The sequence below is a fragment of the Hylobates moloch genome, unplaced genomic scaffold (genome assembly GCF_009828535.3).
Source record: "Hylobates moloch isolate HMO894 unplaced genomic scaffold, HMol_V3 SCAFFOLD_8, whole genome shotgun sequence".
Classification (NCBI taxonomy): Eukaryota; Metazoa; Chordata; class Mammalia; order Primates; family Hylobatidae; genus Hylobates; species Hylobates moloch.
The window spans coordinates 65897456-65919178 of record NW_026652283.1 but is presented as its reverse complement, the minus strand read 5'-3'; the positions used below and the strand labels follow the sequence as shown (position 1 = coordinate 65919178).

Sequence of the window (21723 nt, the reverse complement as noted above, 5' to 3'; positions counted from 1 at the left end):
AAAAATGGCAATAAGTACATCAGGAAATACTCAATGTTATTAGTCCTCAGGGAAATGCAAATCACAACCACAGTGAAATATCACTTCATACCCACTAGGATGACTAAAATAAAAAAGACAGACAATAACAAGTGTTGACAAACATGTAGAGAAATTGGAAACCTCAAAAAATTAGAGTTATTATATGACCCGTACTTCCTCTCCTAGATATACAGGCTTCTCTTGGAGATATTGCAGGTTTGGTTCTAGACCATTGCAATAAAGTAAATATTGCAGTAAAGCAAGTCACACAGATCTTTTGGTTTCCCAGTGCATGTAAAAGTTATGTTTATGCTGTACCATAGTCTATTAAGTGTGCAATAGCATTATATCTTAAAAATCAATGTATATACCTTAATTTAAAAATACTTCATTGCTAAAAAGTGCTAACAATCATCTGAACCCCAGTAAGTTGTATTATTTTTGCTGGTGGAGGGGCTTACCTTGATGTTGATCACTGCTGACTGATCAGAGTGGTGGTTGCTGAAGGTTGGGGCTGTGACAGTTTCTTGAAATAAGACATCAGTGAAGTTTGCTGCATCAATAGACTCTTCTTTCCATAAAAGATGTATTTGTGGCTTGTAATGCTGTTTGATAGCTTCTTACCCACAACAGAACTTTTCTCCAAATTGGAGTCAGTCCTTTCAAACCCTGCTGCTGCTTTATCAACTAAGTTTATGTGGTGTACTGTATAATAGATCCTTTGTTGTCATTTCAGCAATGTTCACAGCATCTTCACTAGGAGTTGCTTCTTATGGATGAGTAAAGAAAGTGGTTTGTGCCTCAAGAAACCACTTTCTTTGCTCATCCATAAGGAGCAACTCCATATCTGTTAAAGTTTTATCATGAGATTGCAACAATTCAGTCACACCTTCAGTCTGTACTTCTAATTCTAGTTCTTTTGTTGTTTTCACCGCATCTGCAGTGACTTCCTCTACTGAAGTCTTCTACCCCTCAAAGTGATCCATTAGGGTTGGAATTAACTTCTTCCAAACTCCTGTTAATATCGTTATTTTGACTGCCCACGAATCACAGATGTTCTTAATAAGGCATCTAGAATGGTGAATCCTTTCTAGGTTTTCAGTTGACTTTTCACAGATCTATGAGAGGAATCACTATCTATGGCAGCTATAGCCTTACAAAATGTGTTTCTTAAATAAGACCTGAAAGTTGAAATTACTCTTTGATCCATGGGATGCAATGAAAATGTTAATCTCCATGTACATCTCCGTCAGAGCCCTTGGATGACCAGGTGCATTGTCAACGCCCAGTAGTATTTTGAAAGGAAAATTTTTTTCTGAGCAGTAGGTCTCAATAGCGGGCGTCAAATAGTCAATAAAACATGCTGTAAAGAGGTGTGCCCTCACCCAGGCTTTGTTATTCCATCTATAGAGCAGATTCAATTAAACATAATTCTTAAGGGCCTTAGGATTTTCAGAATGGTAAATGAGCATTGGCTTCTGCTTAATGTCACCACTTCATAAGCCCCTAACAAGAGAACCAGCATGTCCTTCGAAGCTTTGAAGCCAGGCATCAACTCCTCTCTAGCTGTGAAAGTCCTAAATGGCATCTGCTTCTGATAGAAGGCTGTTTCATCTGCATTGGAAATCTGTCGTTTTGTGTAGCCGCTTTGATCAATTATCTTAGCTAGATCTTCTGGATAACTTGCTGCAGCTTCCACATCAGGACTTGCTGCTTTACCTTGTACTTTTATGTTGTAGAAAGACAGCTTCTTTCCTTAAACTGCATGAACTAGCATCTGTTAGCTTCAGACTTTTATTCTACAGCTCCCTCACCTCTATCAGTTTTCATAGCTTTGAAGAGATTTAGGGCCTTGCTCTGGGTTAGGCTTTAGCTTAAGGGAATGTGATGACTGGTTTGATCTTCCTTCTAGACCACTCAGACTATTTCCATATCAGCAATAAGGCTGTTTCGTTTTCTTGTCATTCATATGTCCACTGGAGTAGCACTTTTCTAAAAGTTCCTTCCAGAACTTTTCCTTTGCATTTACAAATTTGCTAACTGTTTGGTGCAAGAGGCCTAGCTTTTAGCCTGTCTTGGCTTTCAACATGCTTTCCTCACTTAGCTTAATTGTTTCTAGCTTTTGATTTAAAGTGAAAGGCATATGACTCTTCCCTTCACTTGAACACTTAGAGACCATTGTAGGGTTATTAACTGGCCTAATTTCAATATTATTGTTGTGTCTCAAGAAATTGGAAGGCTCGAGAGGGAGAGAGATGGGGAAACAGCTGGTCAGTGAAGCAGTCAGAATACGCATAACGTTTGTCAATTAAATTCAGAGTCTTACATGGATGCGATTTGTGGCTCCCCAAAGCAATTGCAATAGTAAGATCAAAGGTCTCTGATCACAGATCACCATCAGTAGGTAGGATAATAATGAAAAAGTTTGAAATATGAGAATTACTGAAATGTGACACAAACATAAAATGAGCACATGCTGTTGGAAAAAATAGCACCAATAGTCTTATTCAATGCAGGGTTGCCACTAAATTTGTAAAAAACTACAGTGTCTGTGAAATTCAGTGAAGCAAAGTGCAATAAAATGAGGTACTATGTTTCAATTCTTTTGGGTAGTTATCCTGTGGGTAGTTCTCCTGTATACCCAAGAGAATTGAAACATGTTCCTACAGAAACTTGTACATATGCTCAATTCAGCATTATTCATAATGGCCAATAAGTGGAATAAGTTTATTTGTCAACCAATTGACGAATGGATGAACAGAATAGGGTATCTTGCTAAAATGGGGTATTATGAAAAATGAAGTACTGATACCTGCTACAATATGAATAAACCTTGAAAACATAATGCTAAGTGAAAGAAACCAAACACAAAAGGCCATGTATTGTATGATTATTTATATGAAATGTTTAGAAAAGGCATATCCACAGAGACAGGAAGTAGATTAGTGGTTGCCAGGAGCTGAGCAGAGGGATGAGCGGGGACTGGCTGATGATGGTTTGTTTCTGGGATGATGAAAACGGTCTGGAATTATATAATGATGATGGTTGTACCGCTTTATGAATATACACCACTGAATTGCATAATTTAAAATTATGAATATTATGGTATGTGAATTATATTTCAATACAAAAATGTTTAAAATGGATCAAATGTGGTGGCTCATGCCTGTAATCCCAACACTTTGGGAGGCTGAAGTGGGAGGATTGCTTGAGGCCAGGAGTTCAAGACCAACCTGGGCAACATAGCTAGACTCCATCTCTAAAAAAATTTTTAAAACTTAGCTGTTTGTGGTGGCACATGGACCAACTACTCAGGAAGCTGTGGCTGGAGATCATATTAGCTCTGGAGTTGGAGGTTACAGTGAGCTATGATGGGACCACTGCAATCCAGTCTGGACAAGAGTGTGAGACCCTGCCTGGAAAAAAAAAAAGTTAAAAATGTAAACATTAAAGGGAGCGGTCAAGAGTGATAGGTGCCATAAACATGTTAAATAAGCTCTGAAAGATGCTCTTTGAGTTGGCAATCGATTATTGATCATATTATTGAACATTTTTTATAATTGATCAATTAACTTGGCAATTGATATTCACTGGTGACTGGTGAGAATGAAGTTAGTGGAAAGATAGGAAATCAGTGAAAAGATTGACTACAGTGGATTGAAGGAGGAGTAGTAGATTGAATATAGAATTTTCTCAAGAAGCTTGAGTAAAGTGATAGCAAGAGAAAGGACTGTAGCTGTAAAACTGAGATTTTATGAAGCTGAAATATTGTTTTTTTTCTTAAAAATGGTAAGAACCTTTAGCATGTTGTGGCAAAGAGCCAAGAGAGAAAATGGATGTAGGTATAGAAAAGAGAGAATAATTGGTCAGGCAAGATACTCAAGGAGTTGAAGGAATGAAATAAAAAGCACAGATGGAGAAATTAGGCTTAAATAGAATAAATGATACACCCTTCAAGAAAGGCTGGAAGGAGTTGGAAAGTTGTAGATGTAGATTTAATTTATAGAATTCAGCTGAAGAAAATGATGTCATTTTTATTTTCTCTGAAGTAGGAGGAAAAATTGTTAGAGGGCAAGAATGAGGGCAGCAGGATGGAATAGATAGCCTGAGGCAAGTCATAAAGGGTTGGAATAGATCCTGTTTGGGAACTGAAGAGTAAATTGTCAATAATAAATAAAAATAATGATGGTTCCCATTGTTAATTAGGTATGTGGGTAATTTAACTAGACCATATTTATCATCACAATAGAAAACTAAGGCTCAAGATGGTTAAAAATATCTTCCTTTTGTCAGCTGGAAGGTGATACAGGTGGGATTAGAAATCACATATACATGATTTCAAAGTTGCGTTCAGACTCTTTAGGTTGAAGATATTAGATATAGGCTGTCAACATCAGTGGATATTTATCCTCAGAATGAGTACTTTAAAAGACTGATGTGGCTTATACCAGTGTCTTTCATATTTTCATGTAGATCTAATTTGCATAGTCAAGAAGTAGGGAGATGGAAATAAATAGACATAAAGTATGCTTTAAGAGTTGAGAGTAGATGAGTTTTAGACTTACATAGAATTTACCCGTTCTTATTTTTTAGTTGCGACAACCACCAGTTAAGCGTTTGAGACTTCGTGGTGATTGGTCAGATACTGGACCCAGAGCAAGGCCGGAAAGTGAACGAGAACGAGATGGTAACTATACTTTGGTCAGCTTTTCTTTGTATATGGTATTTTAAAATTAATATTTTAACTTCCAGTTTCTTCACTATTATAAATGATTCTGTAATGAACATTCTTATACATATAGGTATACTTATGCACATATATCTTAGGATAAATTCTTAGAAGTGGAATGGCTGAGTCACTGGATAAGTACCTTTTAATTTTGGTAGTTGTTATCAAATTACTGTCAAAAAAAGATGTGCTAATTTACATTCCCACTGAAAGTATAAGAATGCCCATTGCCCCATAGTACATTGGGTGTTGTCAGACTTCGCAGTTTTTGTCTTTTATTAGATATTAAGAGAAATGAAAACTCAGGCCAAAGGTTTTATATTAGCACTTAAAATGTTTTCTGTCAAGTGCCTTTGATAAACATAAGAATCTACCCTGGGAGCTTTAAGATAGCACACTTGAAAATAGAATTAATCTATGAATTATAATTCTATATAATTATGTTTTATTAAATTGGTCTGTAACCAAAATCTTACTATAATGACTTCTGAAACATCTCTTGTGATCAAAAGCATATTTCTCAATATATGAGCTACATTATATAAAGGCAGTAAAGTGTAAAATAAACTCTGATTTCACAGAAAATGTAAGAAGAACCAATTTTCATTTTAAATTATAAGACTATAGAATAGAGTTGTCACATTTTGAATTTGACATTACACTTTTAATTTGAAAATGCCCTTGGAAAAACTTGTTTACTTGCAGGAGGAAAAGGAGTGAGGGAGGAGACAAAATACTTTCTGGTTCTAGTTAATTTCAAATATCTGGAATTTGCTTACAGTAAATGATGTTGAAAATAAATTGACTTTAAGGAAACTTCATGCAAAAACATAAGGCTATTTTGTGTCTGTACTTGATTATAATGCTTTAGGGAGAGGGAAAACCTTTCTTTTAATCTATTAAACTTAGAATTTATGAGCCTTTCTTGGCTGGGTACTCTTAGAACTAAAAATTTAGGTTGAGGTAGGAGGTGGGAGGTTTAGAGGTACCTAAGAATAGGCAAAGATGAAGGAGAGGTGAGCCCTGTTCTCAACAAACTTTACCATACACATGGAGAGTCACTGATATAAACAATTACTATAAAATGTGATGAAAGCTGTAATAGATTTATATACATTCATACAATTTATTTAGGAAATTTGATTTTTTAAAAAATGCTTTCATTTTAAAGCCCTTCAAATCTAGGTTTTTGTATTAATGAAAGATTCTGACGTATTACTAAACTCACTGATAAGACCTATATTGTAATAGGAGAGCAGAGTCCCAATGTGTCATTGATGCAGAGAATGTCTGATATGTTATCAAGATGGTTCGAAGAAGCAAGTGAGGTTGCACAAAGCAATAGAGGACGAGGAAGATCTCGACCCAGAGGTAATTTTTAATATTAATTAAAGTCATCAGAAAGCTGGCAAAGACTACTTATTGAAGCCTGTTTTTATTTATATCATGTAAATTATACCATGTTCTACATCTGTAATAATCACAAGGTTCTTATGATTCACACATGTATGGCATGAAGTAGTAGAGAATAAAAGGTATTGGATATAATTTGTCCCTTCTGGTGCCATTGGACCTAGTGGATATGTTTTGCTTTTCTCAAAGTAAAGTAAAAGAATCTGAGGTTTCCTATTTTAAGCCTTTTTTTAATGTGCTCTGAGAATGGAAATACATAAAATTCTGTGTATAAACAAGTTTTATGTAATTGGAAATATTGCTTTAACAAGAATATGTTGTAGATAAATTTTTACCCCTCTTGACTGGCCTATTTTGTCAAATGGGCCAAATCACCAGTGGTTATTATCACAAATAATATATTTGTGTGTGTAAATGTAAATGTGTTTTCTGAGCATATCTGTTTAGAGTTGTTGGTTTTAGAAAATATTTAAAATTTGAATTTGCATTAATGTGTGTTTTGAAGGTGGAACAAGTCAATCAGATATTTCAACTCTTCCTACGGTCCCATCAAGTCCTGATTTGGAAGTGAGTGAAACTGCAATGGAAGTAGATACTCCAGCTGAACAATTTCTTCAGCCTTCTACATCCTCTACAATGTCAGCTCAGGCTCATTCGACATCATCTCCCACAGAAAGCCCTCATTCTGCTCCTTTGCTATCTTCTCCAGACAGTGAACAAAGGCAGTCTGTTGAGGCATCTGGACACCACACACATCATCAGTCTGGTGAGGATATTCCTCTCTAAGTATGCTGTGGTTCATCTAATGATTTTTGATAATGAAAACTTCTTTACTGGCTATTTTGAAAGATACTAAATCACATCAGCTTCTTGTTGGAATAAATGATCAAAATGACATGTAATATATGGTTATGTAACAAACACAAAAATTAAGTCTTACTTGCATGAATTTTAACAAATAGCAGGAATCTTCAATTTATATAAAACAATTATTTTAAAAGTACAAGTACCAAAAGATAGTGTTTTGACATAGTTTAATGTGCCTGACTTAAATATTATTTTATAGATTATTAGAGACCAAAATATCTTTCTAGATTTATTTGATTTTATGTCTATATTAAAGTGATTACAAAAATATCAGTATTAGTTTCACTTTACGTATATTCTTGATTATTTTCCCTCAAATAATGCAGTACTTTTAATATACTCTCTGTGGTGGATTTGATATGGTCTTTTGTCAACAACATATAATTTACCAAAAAATTTCTCCAGTATTTACATGAAAAGGAATTATTTTACCAAATGCTTATCTTCTTGATACTTGATGCTAGTGAAAATCTCTACATTCTGTTAAAATGCTATTTTTTTCTCAGTATTATAAGTCTTTATGGTCAACTTTTTTCCCCTAACTATGGAATGTGCTAGTATTTATAATAGTAATTTTCAACAGATGTATCTACAGTTTACTCGGTACTTTAAACTATATACATGTAATTATAAAAACCAATAAGATATTTATTCATAGTTTTCTTTGGTTCTTCTAAGGAAGAATTTTACTCAATATAGAGCCAGAATTATTAGCAGCTAGAAATATAGCTGGCAGGCCTAAGCTGAAACCTATAAAAAAATTTCTAACAGCTTAGCTGCCAAGCTGTCACTTTATTCTTACATCTCTGGAAACTGATGCCAGATTACCAAATATGGGATATTTTAATTTAAGCACTCTTTTATCAGTATATACCACTTTTAGTAATTCATTTTCAGTTTCTATGGGAATAAAAGCCAGAGTCAGTTACATAACTGTTAACACTGTATACATTTTATCCATAATAATAAGCTAAAGCTGAGCTACAGAATCAAGGTTTTCACACTCAGTCAACATAGCATTTTAATTTATGGAAAAATAAAATATTTAGGAAGATTTGGGAATTAAAGGCAGAAGTAGTTAAAAGTTTGTTTTTCAAAGCGGGTAAAGTTGGGAAAAGCAGAATTTTTAAAGTGATATTGTTGAACATATTGATCAATTATAAGTTTTTAGGAAAACTTAGCAAGAAGACTAGCTTACATTCAGCTTCCACTGAATCCCAACTAATTCTAGTTGTTTCTTAAACATATTTATGAGTAAAGTATTTGGAACTTTATTTTTTAAAGCTATTTAATGCATTTCAATTACTGCATTTCAAATTGCTAAATTCCTTTCAGTATTTAATGTAAGTATTAAATATGACAATCATTTGAATTATTGAAGAAGAAAAAATATTTTTGGTGATCATGTGATGATTGTTGAAACATTACTCAGTACTTTTACTCATAAATTATTTATAGGAAGTAAGAAAATATTTTTAACTGGGAGATTATGCAAGAATTTTGGTTGACTAAGCTATAGATAATTAGAACATTTCCATGTTACCAAGACAGTATCACTATTGAGAAAAATGATTTGGTGTTAGATGTAACATCTGAAGGTTATGACTGTAGTTGTTCTGATAACAGCTTTTTCATTATTCTGGAGTTCAACGTTTCAGGAGTAAGGACTTAATTTGTTTCTGTTTTTGTTTTTTGTCCAATCTCTTTTGCATTTGCCATAGCCTAAGTCCAAATGTGTTTGTGAATATTGAGAATTGTCCATTGGGTGAATGTAGTAGATGGAAATGTCAGCTTAGGACCATGATTTCTATTATTTCCCTGCATAGAGATAGAGAAAATGATAAAGTATGCTTCTGTCTATGCTTGCTTTGCTGTGGATACCTTTTTATGGAAATGTTTATCCCTTTACATGTCCTTCATCATTTTTACTGATATCAAAGAAAGGGACAATCGGAATATGAAAATTTGCTATACTCCATCTCTGGTTGAACCTAATTGTCTGCCTTCTCTTAGTCTACAATGGAATCACTGAATGATAGTGAAGAAAGTTATGACCACAAATTTCAATGGGTGCTCAACACTGTGCATCAGAGCAGCCTCACACTGTTGCCCTCCAGCTGTACAAAATAACTATTTTACACCTTCATGTCTCTCAAACTTTAACACACTTCCAGATTCTAACCTTTCATTCACAATGAAAAGTACTCATTTTCCTCCTATCAATAATTTCCCAGCTTTCCAACATCTGTACTCACATTGTGATAGAAGCAGAAACACATTTTGGAAGAAATGTATCTGCTCCTACCAAAAGCTAGTCAATGTAGTTGCTGTCCCTTTCCAGCTTCTCAAAGACTTTGCCCCTTCTCTTGCATTATCATTGCCTATTTTTGCCAAATTGTTTCTTTTGGCCTTAACATACTCTTATTATCTCCTTTCTTTAAAAATTTTCTCTTAATTATCTCACTTTCCCCTTCAGCTATTGCCTTATTTCTCTGGTGCTTTCGTAATGAGAATCCTCAGAAGAGTTGTTGATAGATGCTATCTCCATTTTCTTGCCATACTTCATTTATTTATTAACGAACCCCCATCTGCTTTTCAACCCCCTTTTCCTCTGAAACTTTTAATCAAAGTCACTAGTGACATTCACCAGTTTAGAGGATATTTCTCTGTTAGTACCTTACTAGGTTTTTCGACCCGGTTGCATTTAACATAGGCTGTCACTCCTTCTTGAAACACTTTCCTTTCTTGGCATCTATGATATCATATTTGCCTATTTACTCTTCCTAATTCTGGTGGGTTTTCAGTAACTGTTGTTCGTGTTTCTTGTTCTATCTCCTTCTGAATATTATAATCAAACCCCTTAGTTTTGGCTGTCTTCTCTACATACACTCTTTCTCTGGGTGATTGTGTCAGTTCCTCATAGCTTTTAATATCTCCCGTAAATTGATGATTTACAAATATATATCAGCAATCTGATCTTCTACCCTGAATTCCAGACCCTTATGTCTGATGTCTGACTACTATTTTGACAGTATTTTTTTGTTATTGTTGTACATCTTTTTTTTTTTTTTTTTTTTTAAGACAGAGTCTCGCTCTGTCACGCAGGCTGGAGTGCAGCGTACAATCTCAGGTCACTGCAGCCTCCGCCTCCTGGGTTCAAGCAATTCTGCCTCAGCCTCCCAAGTAGCTGGGATTACAGGTTCCTGCCATCACACCCAGCAAATTTTTGTATTTTTAGTAGAGACGGGGTTTCCCCATGTTGGTCAGGCTGGTCTTGAACTCCTAACCTCAAGCAATCCACCCAGCTTGGCCTCCCAAAATGCTGGGATTACAGGCATGAGCCACTGCACCTGGCCTATTGTTGTACATCGTAAATTTACATGTTCAAACTAAAACTTAATGCAGCCTCGTACCCTTCCTGTTCCCTAATTGGCTCCCTCTTGGTCCATTTGCTTATTTGAATAACCTGTGAGTTATTCTTGATTCCTTTCTTTCCCTCAAGTCCCATGCCAACTCATCAGTAAGTTCTTTTGCTCCTGTATCTAAACTATAACCTGGGTCTTTTCATCTCACCATCATTTCTTGTCTCCTAATTAATCTCCCTGTACCTACTATTGTTCCGTTATAATGTATTCTCCATGCAGGAGCCAGAATGAGTATTTTAAAATGTTAAATCAGATTATATAACTTTGCTGTTTAAATTCCTTCAGAAGTTCCTAATTGCATTTAGAAATACAACTACAAAAGAAAAAAAATTAAACTCCTTACTGTGGACCTATAAGAACTTATATGGCCTGCCCTTCCCTGTCTCTCTAGCCTCATCTCATTTCATTTTCTCAGTACTTGATGATTGTTACACTCTAGATGTACTACTGGTTTCTTTCGGTTACCAAAGAATTTCGGTACCAAATTCTGCCCTGCCCCGCCCTGCCCCGCCCTGCCCTGCCCCGCCCCACCCCACCCCCACCCCCCTCCCCCCTTCCTCCCACTCCCTCCCTCCCTCCCTTCCTCCCACTTGCTTTCTTTCTCTCTCTCTCTCTCTTTCTCTTTTCTTCTTTTCTTTTCTCCTTCCTTCCTTATTTCTTTCTTTTTTTTCTTTTCAGACAGAGTCTTGCACTGTTGCCCAGGCTAGAGTGCAGTGGCGCGATCTTGGCTTACTGCAAGCTCTGCCTCCTGGGTTCATGCCATTCTCCTGCCTCAACCTCCCAAGTAGCTGGGAGTACAGGTGCCCGCCACCATGCCCAGCTAATTTTTTGTACTTTTAGTAGAGACAGCGTTTCACCGTGTTAGCCAGGATGGTCTCAATCTCCTGACCTTGTGATCCTCCCTCCTTGGCCTCCCAAAGTGCTGGGTTACAGGCATGAGCCACTGCGCCCTGCCATTTTCTTTTCTTTCTTTTCTCTCTTCTCTTCTCTTCTCTTCTCTTCTCTTCTCTTCTCTTCTCTTCTCTTCTCTCTTCCTTCCTTCCTTTCTTTCTTTTTCTTTCTTTCCTTTTCTCTTCCTTCCTTCCTTCTTTCCTCCCTCCCTCCCTCCCTTCCTCCTTCCCTCCCTCCCTTTCTTTCTTTCTTTCTTTCTTTCTTTTTCTTTCCTTTTCTCTTCCTTCCTTCCTTCCTTCCTCCCTCCCTCCCTCCCTCCCTCCCTTCTTCCTTCCCTCCCTCCCTTCCCTTCTTCCCCCCCTTCCTTCCATCCTTCCTTCCTTCCCTCCCTCCCTCCCTTCTTTCCTTCTCCTGTTTCTCCTTTTTCTCCTTTCCCATCTTTCTCTCTTTCCTGTCTTTTCTTTTCTTTCCTTCTTTCCTTCTTACACTTTGTTCTTAGTGTTATTCTCTGTACGTTTGGGATGCCCTTGTCCTGGCTTTTCCCTTGGCCAACTTCCTTTTCCTTGAGTCTCAACTCAAATGCCATATAAGACAGGTCTTTCATAACTACCCTAGGTAAAGTCCTGTTTCCTTTTTCTTCTTGCCGAAATTTTATTCTCTTTTATATAACCCTGTTTATTTTCTGAAAAGCAATTATATAAATTTATAATTTTTTTCACTTTTGATTGATTGTTTATAACATTTCTTTTACTATAATAAGCTCTCATGAAGACAGGATATTGTCTATCTTGTTGTCTCTGAGTAAGCATCTTTTTTCCCCACAATATTCACCCTGTAAAGATACGATTAAAAGTGTGATGAGACATTTTGTTATCTTTAAGCTGATATAGACTAGATGGGGTATATTTATCTTTATTTTAGTCTTTAGATTATACTTTTAGCCCCAGTCATTTACTCTGGCTGTTTCCATTAAGTTTCCAAAATTTGGTAACACCTAGAAGAGAGATGCTGTGATTAGCTGTCTAACCATTTATCATTTTGGATCCATTGTTTGCCTTTGACTGTCTAGACCACATAGGACTGAGTAGATAATTTTTCTTAGGTTGTTCTGAAGACATTTTAAGGTAACTTACAGAAATACTTTAAAAAATTGTGTGATTTTATATATATATATATTTCTGTTTGTCCTTTTTCACTCATATATATATGGGTGAATATGGGTATGAAAATAATTAATTAGGCCGGGCGCGGTGGCTCATGCTTGTAATCCCAGCACTTTGGGAGGCCGAGGCGGGCGGATCACGAGGTCAGGAGATCGAGACCACGGTGAAACCCCGTCTCTACTAAACAGTTCCTGTAGTCCACTACCGAGGGTGAGGCAGAGAATAGGTGAACCTGGAGGCGGCCTGCGTGACCGAGAAGTCCAAAATTAATTGAAGCTGTGAGTGAGTTGAATATGCAAAATGAATGCTCTGAAGAATAGTAAATCTAGAGGGGTCACAGTGTTGGCTTTGGAGTTTTGTAGCTAAATTAGGAAGGTAAGTAGACTGAAATGGAATTTAAAATCAGTTGATAGATTTTTTTTTTTTGCTTTACCCTTTGTATTCTTGAATTTTATTTTAATTCATATGTCAGACCATTTGAAACCATGTTCTATATACCTCGCCAGAATTTGAAGATATTTTGATTTTTATATATCTTCTTTTCTTGAACATTTAACAAAAGACTGCTTTTTAAAATGTGATTATAAAATTATATATTTAAAAATGAGAAAGATACGACCATGAGCTAAAACTGTATAGGTTAAAATGAAATCTTCATAATTTTATTTATAAAAAATTTTCAAAATAACTGTGAATATTTTCTTCTCTTCTCAGTAAGGCCTATCAGACATCTCTTTCAGTTATTTCTTAAGTTAAGCCTGGAAATGTTTTCATTTAGTTCATGATTTGTAAATTATTCTCATGTTAAGAATCTTTTCATAATGAAAGAGCATTAAGTGAGGCATTTTTCCAAGTGTGCTATTTAATTTTTTTCTTTGGTTTCATTTTAACCTATTTAAAGAATATGATTTAGAGAAGGTAGTAACTTTGGATTGGATGGGGATATCAGTATATATAAAATTCACCTTTAGGGCTCATATTGAGAAGTGAATCACTTAAAGCTTCCTTGCTCTGGGTTTTTAATTAAATAGGCTACTCAGACCATCAGAATTTTTTTTTTTTTTGAAGTGGAGTCTTGCTCTGTCACCAGGCTGGAGTGCAGTGGCGTGACCTCGGCTCACTGCAACTTCTGCCCCCTGGGTTCAAGTGATTCCCCTACCTCAGCCTTCTGAGTAACTGGGACTACAGGCGCATACCACCATGCCCGGCTAATTTTTTTTTGTATTTTAGTGGAGACGAGATTTCACCATGTTGGCCAGGATGGTCTTGATCTCCTGATCTCGTGATCTACCCGCTTCCGCCTCCGAAACTGCTGGGATTACAGGCGTGAGCCACTGCGCCTGACCCAGAATTTTTTAAAGATAATATATGATGTGGTCTGTGTGTGGATTCTTGCTTATTTAGTCATAAACAGGAATTTTACAAATTTATTTTGGCCTATGTAGAATTATTATAGCTAAATTGAGCTCTGTAGAAAAATTGCTGGAGAAGAACTCTGTTGTGCATCATATCAAAGCAAACCTTTCAAAGCCCCAAATCCAAATTATAGCTTCCTTAAATAGGATAAAGGTCTAGTCTAGTCTAGTCAGATAGATATAGACCATTTATAGGTTAGAAACAAGTGGAGACGCCAGGTGTGGTAGCTCATGCCTGTAATCCCAGCACTTTGGGAGGCCGAGGTAGGTGGATTACCTGAGGTCAGGAGTTTGAGACCAGCCTGGACAGCATGGTGAAACTCCATTTCTACCAAAATAAATTTGTTGTGCGTGGTGGCATGTGCCTGTAATCCCAGCTACTTTGGAGGCTGAGGCAGGAGAACTGCATGAACCCAGTAGGCAGAGGTTGCAGTGAGCCAAGATCACTCTACTGCACTCCAGCCTGGGCAACAGAGTGAGCCTCTGTCTCATAAAAAAAAAAAAAGAAAGAAACAAGTGGAAATATTAGATTGATGGCCATTTTTGGGGAAACCAAGGAAGAGAACAGAGAAACATGGAGGTCAGTCAAGAAGTGACCAGTCCCAGGAGAAAAAATGCACAAGGATCATTACCAGGACAAGAAATAAGTTGGGACTAGAAGACAGATTTATAGCAGGCAGATAAAGTGCCACCAAATTAGATATAAAAATGATCCAGAGTCCAGGGCAAAAATACTGTATGTATTGTAGAGGCAGGATGTGAGGTTAGAACCAAGTGGACCTTTGCTGGGTCAACTGTAGCTGTTTTTGTTGTTCTTCTGTCTCAGTGGAATTAAGTCATTAGGAGAATAACCTGTAATCTTTCAGAAGAAAACAAGAATAAGGTTTGTAGTTTGAGGAGATGACAAAGTACAATTTTCCTGTAGCAGTTTACAATATCTTGTTGAATTTTTGTCATCGTTGTTTTTAAAATTCAACCCAAGGTATTTATGGTATTCAATTTTCAGTTTGGCTCATGTTGACAAAAGCTAATTCTCCAAGCATTTATCTACATTTACAAATTATGTATGTGTGTGTATCTCTTTTTAAAGGATGTAATATGTGTGTATGTTAACTGCTTTAAAATTTCAAGCTGCTAGCAGAACTGTTATTTAGTCTGGTACGTCTGATTGAATTTTTTAATTCAATACTTGCTTTTCCTAGTTAACAGCTATGTGGTGACTTCTCTTCTGAGCCTGATTTTGTTTTTAATCTAAGGAGAAAAAAGCTACCATACAAGCAGCTTTCGAAGCAGATAAATTCTTATTTAAAAAGCACTGGAAATATTGAATAAATGTTTCATAAGATTATCACAACTAAATCTTGATTTTTTTCAAGTTTTAGAGCATCACTACATGTGCTGAGATCTTGCTGTTTGCCACTTCACCAAGTGGGTTCTGGGATGGAGATTTATGTCTTCATAAAACATTTGGTAACTCAGTAGAGAGGGTTGACACTCCAATGAAATTGATGGTATTTTTCTGCTTTTTAAGCAATTTTTCTGCTTTTTTAGCAAAATTTGACATATATGGCCTCTCTCATAGATTTCTTTTGAAGTGTGAAGTGACAAACTTTATGGCTGTATAATAATGCCTTATTTTATATTGCTAAAAGCATTACTGTTATAAATAAGGTGTCTGTACATACCTGAAAAGAAAGCACTGTGCCACTGAGCATCACCATTTGTTTGTCAATGAATACTATCCTATTGGTACTGGAACTTTTTCTAGGAAGAACTAACAGTGAGTGAGTATGATATTATGAGTTATTAAATCTTAACTACCAATTGGGTAATTGAATAAAATGCTTTATAAATAGAAACCATTGTAACAAGAAATTAGTACCTGGCATTATTGATTTCTGAAACATTAAACCAAATTTTTTACTCTTAGTATCTCGAGAGGCTGAAAGTTTATTTGGTAGTTTGTGTAATTTCATGCTAGTGTCAGAAATTCTCTATGTTCCTACCACCAAATCTAACTGTTGACATCTCTGTGCATATTTTCTGCCCCCTTTGATTATAATTAATGAGGTTTTTATGCACCTATTCAAAACCAGTTCCTCCTCTGATACACTGGAACTTATCTCCTTTGGTTTACTCAGGGATATCATTCCTGTGGTTTTCTACTTTTTTTAAGCATCATCTTTCTCTCTCCTTCAGTTAAACATTCTCCATCAGAATACAGATGTGTATATTAGCTCCCAAACTAAAACCACAAACTTCTCTTGATTATTATTATTATTATTTTTTGGTGGGCCTTGCTCTGTTGCCCAGGCTGGGTGCAATGGTGCAGTTGTGGCTTACTGCTGCCTTGACCTCCCTGTCTCAAGTGATCCTCCTACCTCAGCCTCCCGAGGGACCACAAGTGTGCATCACCATGCCTAGCTAATTTTGATTTTTTGTGGAAACAGGATCTCACTGTGTTGTCCAGGCTGGTTTCAAACTCCTGAGCTCAAAGTGATCCTCTCATCTTGGTCTCCCAAAGTGCTGGGATTACAGGCGTGAGCCACGGTGCCCTTCCTGCCTTCCCTTGATTCTTTATAACCCTGACAATGATTATCCAATTTATCTGTTCTCCACTAATAGCAAGAGTTGTACAAAGAATATATATACTTTGTGTCTCTACTTCATCATCTCCCCTTTCTCTTAAACCTGCTGCTATCAGATTTTGGTCCTTATTATTTAACTAAAATAGCTCTTGTCGAGGTCATCAATGACTTCCATCATACAAAATCCAGTGATTAGCCCTTAGTGTCTTTTTTAGTATACTAGCAGCATTTGACACAACTGCTTACTTCATCCTTTTTGACACAATTTCATGACTTAGCCTATAGAGCTCTGATCATTCAGTTCTCCAGCTCTCTCTGGCTTTTCCTTCTTACTCTTTCTAGAGATTCTTTTTCCTCTTAAACATTTGACTGCCTCAAGATTCAGTTCTTAGACCTCTTCTGTGTCATCCCTTATTCTTTAGGGGGCTTAAAGTGACATCCAAATTTATATCTCTGAATTGTAGACTTTTATATTCAGTCCCTACCTAATTTCTCCACTTGGATGTCTATTCATTCTTTCCCCCAACACTACTTGTTCCTCCATTGTTCCCTACCATAATAAATGGTTACTTGTTTTTCCTGTTACCTAGGCCAAAAACTTTGGGATCACTCTACATCCAAACTATCAGCAAATTCTACTGCTTTTACCTTTAAAATGTATTATACATTCCTATATGCTTTCCCCTTGAGTATTTGCACTTGCTCTTTTCTCCACCTGGAACACTCTTCCTCCAGGTATCCATGTGGTTTACTCGCTTATTTCCTTGAGGTGTTTGTTCAAGTGGTGCCTTATGAGAGAAGCTTTCCTGAGTTGCCATATATAAAATAACCGTTGCCCTGCCATCACTATTCACTATCCCCTTTACCTTACCCTGCCAATTTAATTCATAGCAGTTATCCCCACGTGACACAGACACATATGTTCAACATCATGTGTGCCTGTGTATTCTCAAATGTCTGTTTTTCTCTCAGAACATTAACTTCACAAGAATAAGGACTGTTTTGTTCAATATTTTATTTATCCCTAGAGCCTAAAACGATGCCTCATATATAGAAGACATTCAGTAAATATCTCTTTGCAGAATTTAATGTTGTGTTTCTACTTTTCATCTGTGATCACTTCAGATAAAGGTTATGAAAATATTGATTATGTAAATCTTTTTGAACTTAAAAGAAAAAATTTTTTAAAATGACAATTCTAGCATGAAATATTTAGCTGAAGAATCTATAACTTTCACTTTTTTAGAGCTCTTAATAAATTCTGAGTTGTTTCTAAATGCATAAGTTTTTATCATTTTAATTGAGTTTTGTTATTTGATTGAAATTAATGAAGCAGCTTAAATTTTTGTGTATAAATCAGATAATTTAAATGATTTTTTTCAATTTTTGTTTCTTTCCTAGTATAATTTTGTATGTTCATTTTGAAATCTTTTGCTTATGGAGGACTTTTTATTTCCATTTGGTTTAATTACTTAAATATTCCTAGAGAAATACATGTATCTAATTCATTGTAGTTAAATAGAAGCATTTGGTTGTGTATGTATGGTTTGTCTCATAATTTCATGACCAGTAATTTCTTTTTTATCAGTAATTTGTTTATAGTATTCCTCTATGAGACATATGTTTTGTTTATATCCTTCTTCTTTTTTAATGTATAATCAAATTCTTATTATTTTCTATTTTATTACTGTCTTTTCACCTTTCTTTTCCTATTTGTGTCAGAATTTTTAAGGGGCCCTGAGATAGCTTTGCTTCGTAAGCGCCTGCAACAACTGAGGCTTAAGAAGGCTGAGCAGCAGAGGCAGCAAGAGCTAGCTGCACATACCCAGCAACAGCCTTCCACTTCTGATCAGTCTTCTCATGAGGGCTCTTCACAGGACCCTCATCCTTCAGGTTATTAATGTCAAGTGTCCTTAAGCAGCTGATAGAATTGTTTTTTAATACTACTACTGTGTAATAAGGTGCTTCCCTTTTCCCATTCAAAAAGAGAGCTAATGCGCTTGCAGCTTACCCCTCCCTTCCTTGCATATGGTGGTATTCAACATCATGTGTTAGGGGGACAGATTGGCAGCAGCATCTGACAGAGAGATGAATATAAAATAATCAATTTTAAAAGTTTTAATATATTTGGAGAGGGGCAAATATTTATTACTTTTAGAGCTGATGACTTCTTTTTGAATAATTAGTGAATTTAGAGCCTGCATTGATCTTTCTATTGAAAGTTCGCGTATGCTGAAATGAATCTATGCTTTATGGCTCCTAGCTCTTCTTCTTCTTCCTCTTTGAATGTTAGCCAATATTCCTAAAACCTAGTAATGCTAGATTTTAGAATTATAGTATTATTTGGCCATACTAGCATGCTGACTAAATTATTTCCTTCTGTGATTATTTGAAAATTTTCAATAGTTGCTTTCTTATTCCTCTATACATAATCAACTGTCTGATATGTAGGGCAGCAAAAGTACTCCACAGTCTCATGTTCTTATTATGCTATAAAACTGTGATAAAATAGTAAAAATTGTCACTCTTTTTTTTCTCACTGAGTGTTTTAATGCCCTGTCATCTTATGACCAGAAAGTTCATGATGCTCAATAAACAGTTGTTAAAAGAATTAATGAAAGATATATTAATAGCACAAAATAATTTGTCAACTAGTTATTTCAAGATGGGTAATAGATACTGTAAATCTTATAGTATTATATAAATACTATAATAGGTGTAATAAGTTATTTAGGAACAAGAATGTCTAGGTTCTCATACTAATGAGTTTATAATGCTTTGTTTGATATGCTTTCTTCTGCTACCCTAAAGAGTGATGAGTTTGGGCTTTGAAAGTTCTAATTTGATTATTTGGAACTAATTTATATATTGGTAGAATTGGACAACCTCCACTTTATAAATATCTGTTCTAGTAAGTGCTGTGATAACAAAAGCACATTTTATATGTGGTAAAATTAAATAAATTTAAGTCATTGTAATATAGATATGATGTTTGGGATAAATCATAAACTTGATTTTTAATTCAATGTTGTATTAATAGAGGGAGTATCAGGCAGAGGCCTCTGATTTTTTTTTTTTTCCTGTGGGGAAATATTTTCCTATACTTTAACAATTAACAAGAAAATTTAACAGATTACAGTAATGACATTTAATAATAAAACATTTTTGATTTTTTTTTGCTGTATATAAACCTCTAGCAAACATGTTTTGAAGGTTAAAAAATCATGAAACCTAAAAGTCAATAAAAAGAAAAATAAAGAGTCCCTACATATATAATTATTTTTAAAATACTAAAATTTAGCAGATTACAAACTTAGTATTAAAATGATCTTGAGTATAAAACAAAACTAACAGGAAAGAAGTATACATTGTAGATGTTGGAAAAATATTTTGAGATTCACTAATCTTTTGTAACTAGTTCACGAATTTGAATTGAAGCAAGCTCTTTTTAGAATCAGAAAGCTTTAGAGTGAATGTATGGTTTCTGTGAAGTAAGATGCTGTCTTTCCAACTCTAAGTGTTTTCTAATTAAATATCTAGTTTGGCAACAATAGAAATTAAATTTATGAAATTCAGCAGGAGGGTAGGTTTTAATTGAGTAACAATTATAAAACTTTATCTTATACATAATAATTAAATGCAGTTTTGTATATGGACATTAATTGATTCATTCTTTTATAATAGATGTTACTACTATCTACCCATACAGAAAGCACCAAAATTAGCCTCCTAGATTTTATTTATTAATGATAGAAGAATGTGCATTTCTCATATGTAAGAAGCGTATTTTTCCTTTACACTTTGGTATCTTTAGAGTATCAGTTAGTGGTGATAGTGCCAGTAAAACATATTTCTGTTGTCTTCTCACCTATTTAAGTGTTTTAGCTATAAGATGTTCAAAGGAGACATTACTATGATTTGGAAACCAAGAAATTTTTAAAAGTATAGAAAGAATTTCTGAATTACGTTGTTTGGCAACCATTTTATTCTCTTTTCAAAATATATAGAACTCATGGGAATATTTTGTGAAATCAGTAATACCTAATTCCTGTAGGAAAGTGAGATCAAACCTTGAAACCACTTTGTAAAAATAATCACCTACATTTTTAGTGGGATCAAATGTGAAGGGGCCTGATGCTGGTTTAGGATAATCCCAGATGGAATGTTATCTATTTAGTTGCTGATATTTCTTGGCAATTGAAGACTAAAACACCATTCTAAGGCACCAAATGATATCACCTTAAATTTCAAACTGTTTAAAATGAGCTGTATAAAATAGATGTTAGAAGATGTTAAACAGTGGTTTTTTATTTATTTTTGGTTGTTCACTCTTTGTCATCAGTCTTATGTGGAAATTCCAATAGAAAGTATATAAAAGTAGCACTGTTGGGACTTAAACATGAAACAAGGAGCGACTACCCACCTGCTTGCTCCTCCTGCTACCCCTAAAGCTCCTCTGCTCCCTGAAGCCCAGTTTGAAAATCAGTGCTTTGAAAGAATTTTTGACATCTGTAAATGATAATTCTTTAGAACTAATTTCCAAAAATATGATTTTAAAAAATTAGAATGTATCATTTAAAAATATTTTTACTTGTTAGTCTTTTAAAAGTATATCTTTTCTAGACTAATAGGAAATACACCACAACTCATTTAGGAAATACACCATAACTTGTTTTCTAGACTTTTAGGAAATATGCAGGAACTCATAAAATCCTTAGCAATTTTTTTTAACCAAAAAGAAATGAATTTGCCTTTATCACATCAGTGCCTGGGAATTAGATTGGCTGAACTCTTGTCCCTGGCTTTATGACTAGATGACCTTGGGCAGGTCATTTGACTGCTTTATGCCTCAGTTTCCCAATTATTGATTTATTTAGATAGTGTAGCTTGCTGTAATTTACAGAGACCATGTAAGGATGGGTTAAGACAATATAGTATATATAAAGTTACCTACCTGAGGAGAGCAGTACACATAATAATATACTCTCTTTTTTTTTTTTTTTGAGATGGAGTCTCGCTCTGTTGCCCAAGCTGGAGTGCAGTGGTGCTATCTTGGCTCATTGCAACCTCCACCTCCTGGGTTCAAGTGATTCTCTTGCCTCGGCCTCCCGAGTAGCTGGGATTACAGGCATGTGCCACTATGCCCGGCTAATTTTTTGTATTTTTAGTAGAGATGGGGTTTCACTGTGTCAGCCAGGATGGTCTTGATCT

The 21723-nt window shown here is 35.4% G+C and overlaps 1 protein-coding gene across 7 annotated transcripts in view; it reads left to right on the top strand.

The window, feature by feature from the left end:
- The window catches only part of DCAF6 (DDB1 and CUL4 associated factor 6), a 133798-nt gene that overhangs the window by 56335 nt on the left and 55740 nt on the right, over positions 1-21723 (top strand). For 6 of the 7 annotated variants that reach the window (XM_058441853.1, XM_032161084.2, XM_032161082.2 and 3 more), the window contains exons 8-10: positions 4615-4708; positions 6002-6121; positions 6669-6929. In XM_058441853.1, the coding sequence (XP_058297836.1) occupies positions 4615-4708; positions 6002-6121; positions 6669-6929 (475 nt within the window). Of the gene's footprint in view, positions 1-4614; positions 4709-6001; positions 6122-6668; positions 6930-18234; positions 18406-21723 lie in introns of all 7 variants that reach the window. The other variant, XM_032161085.2, reaches the window with a different exon arrangement.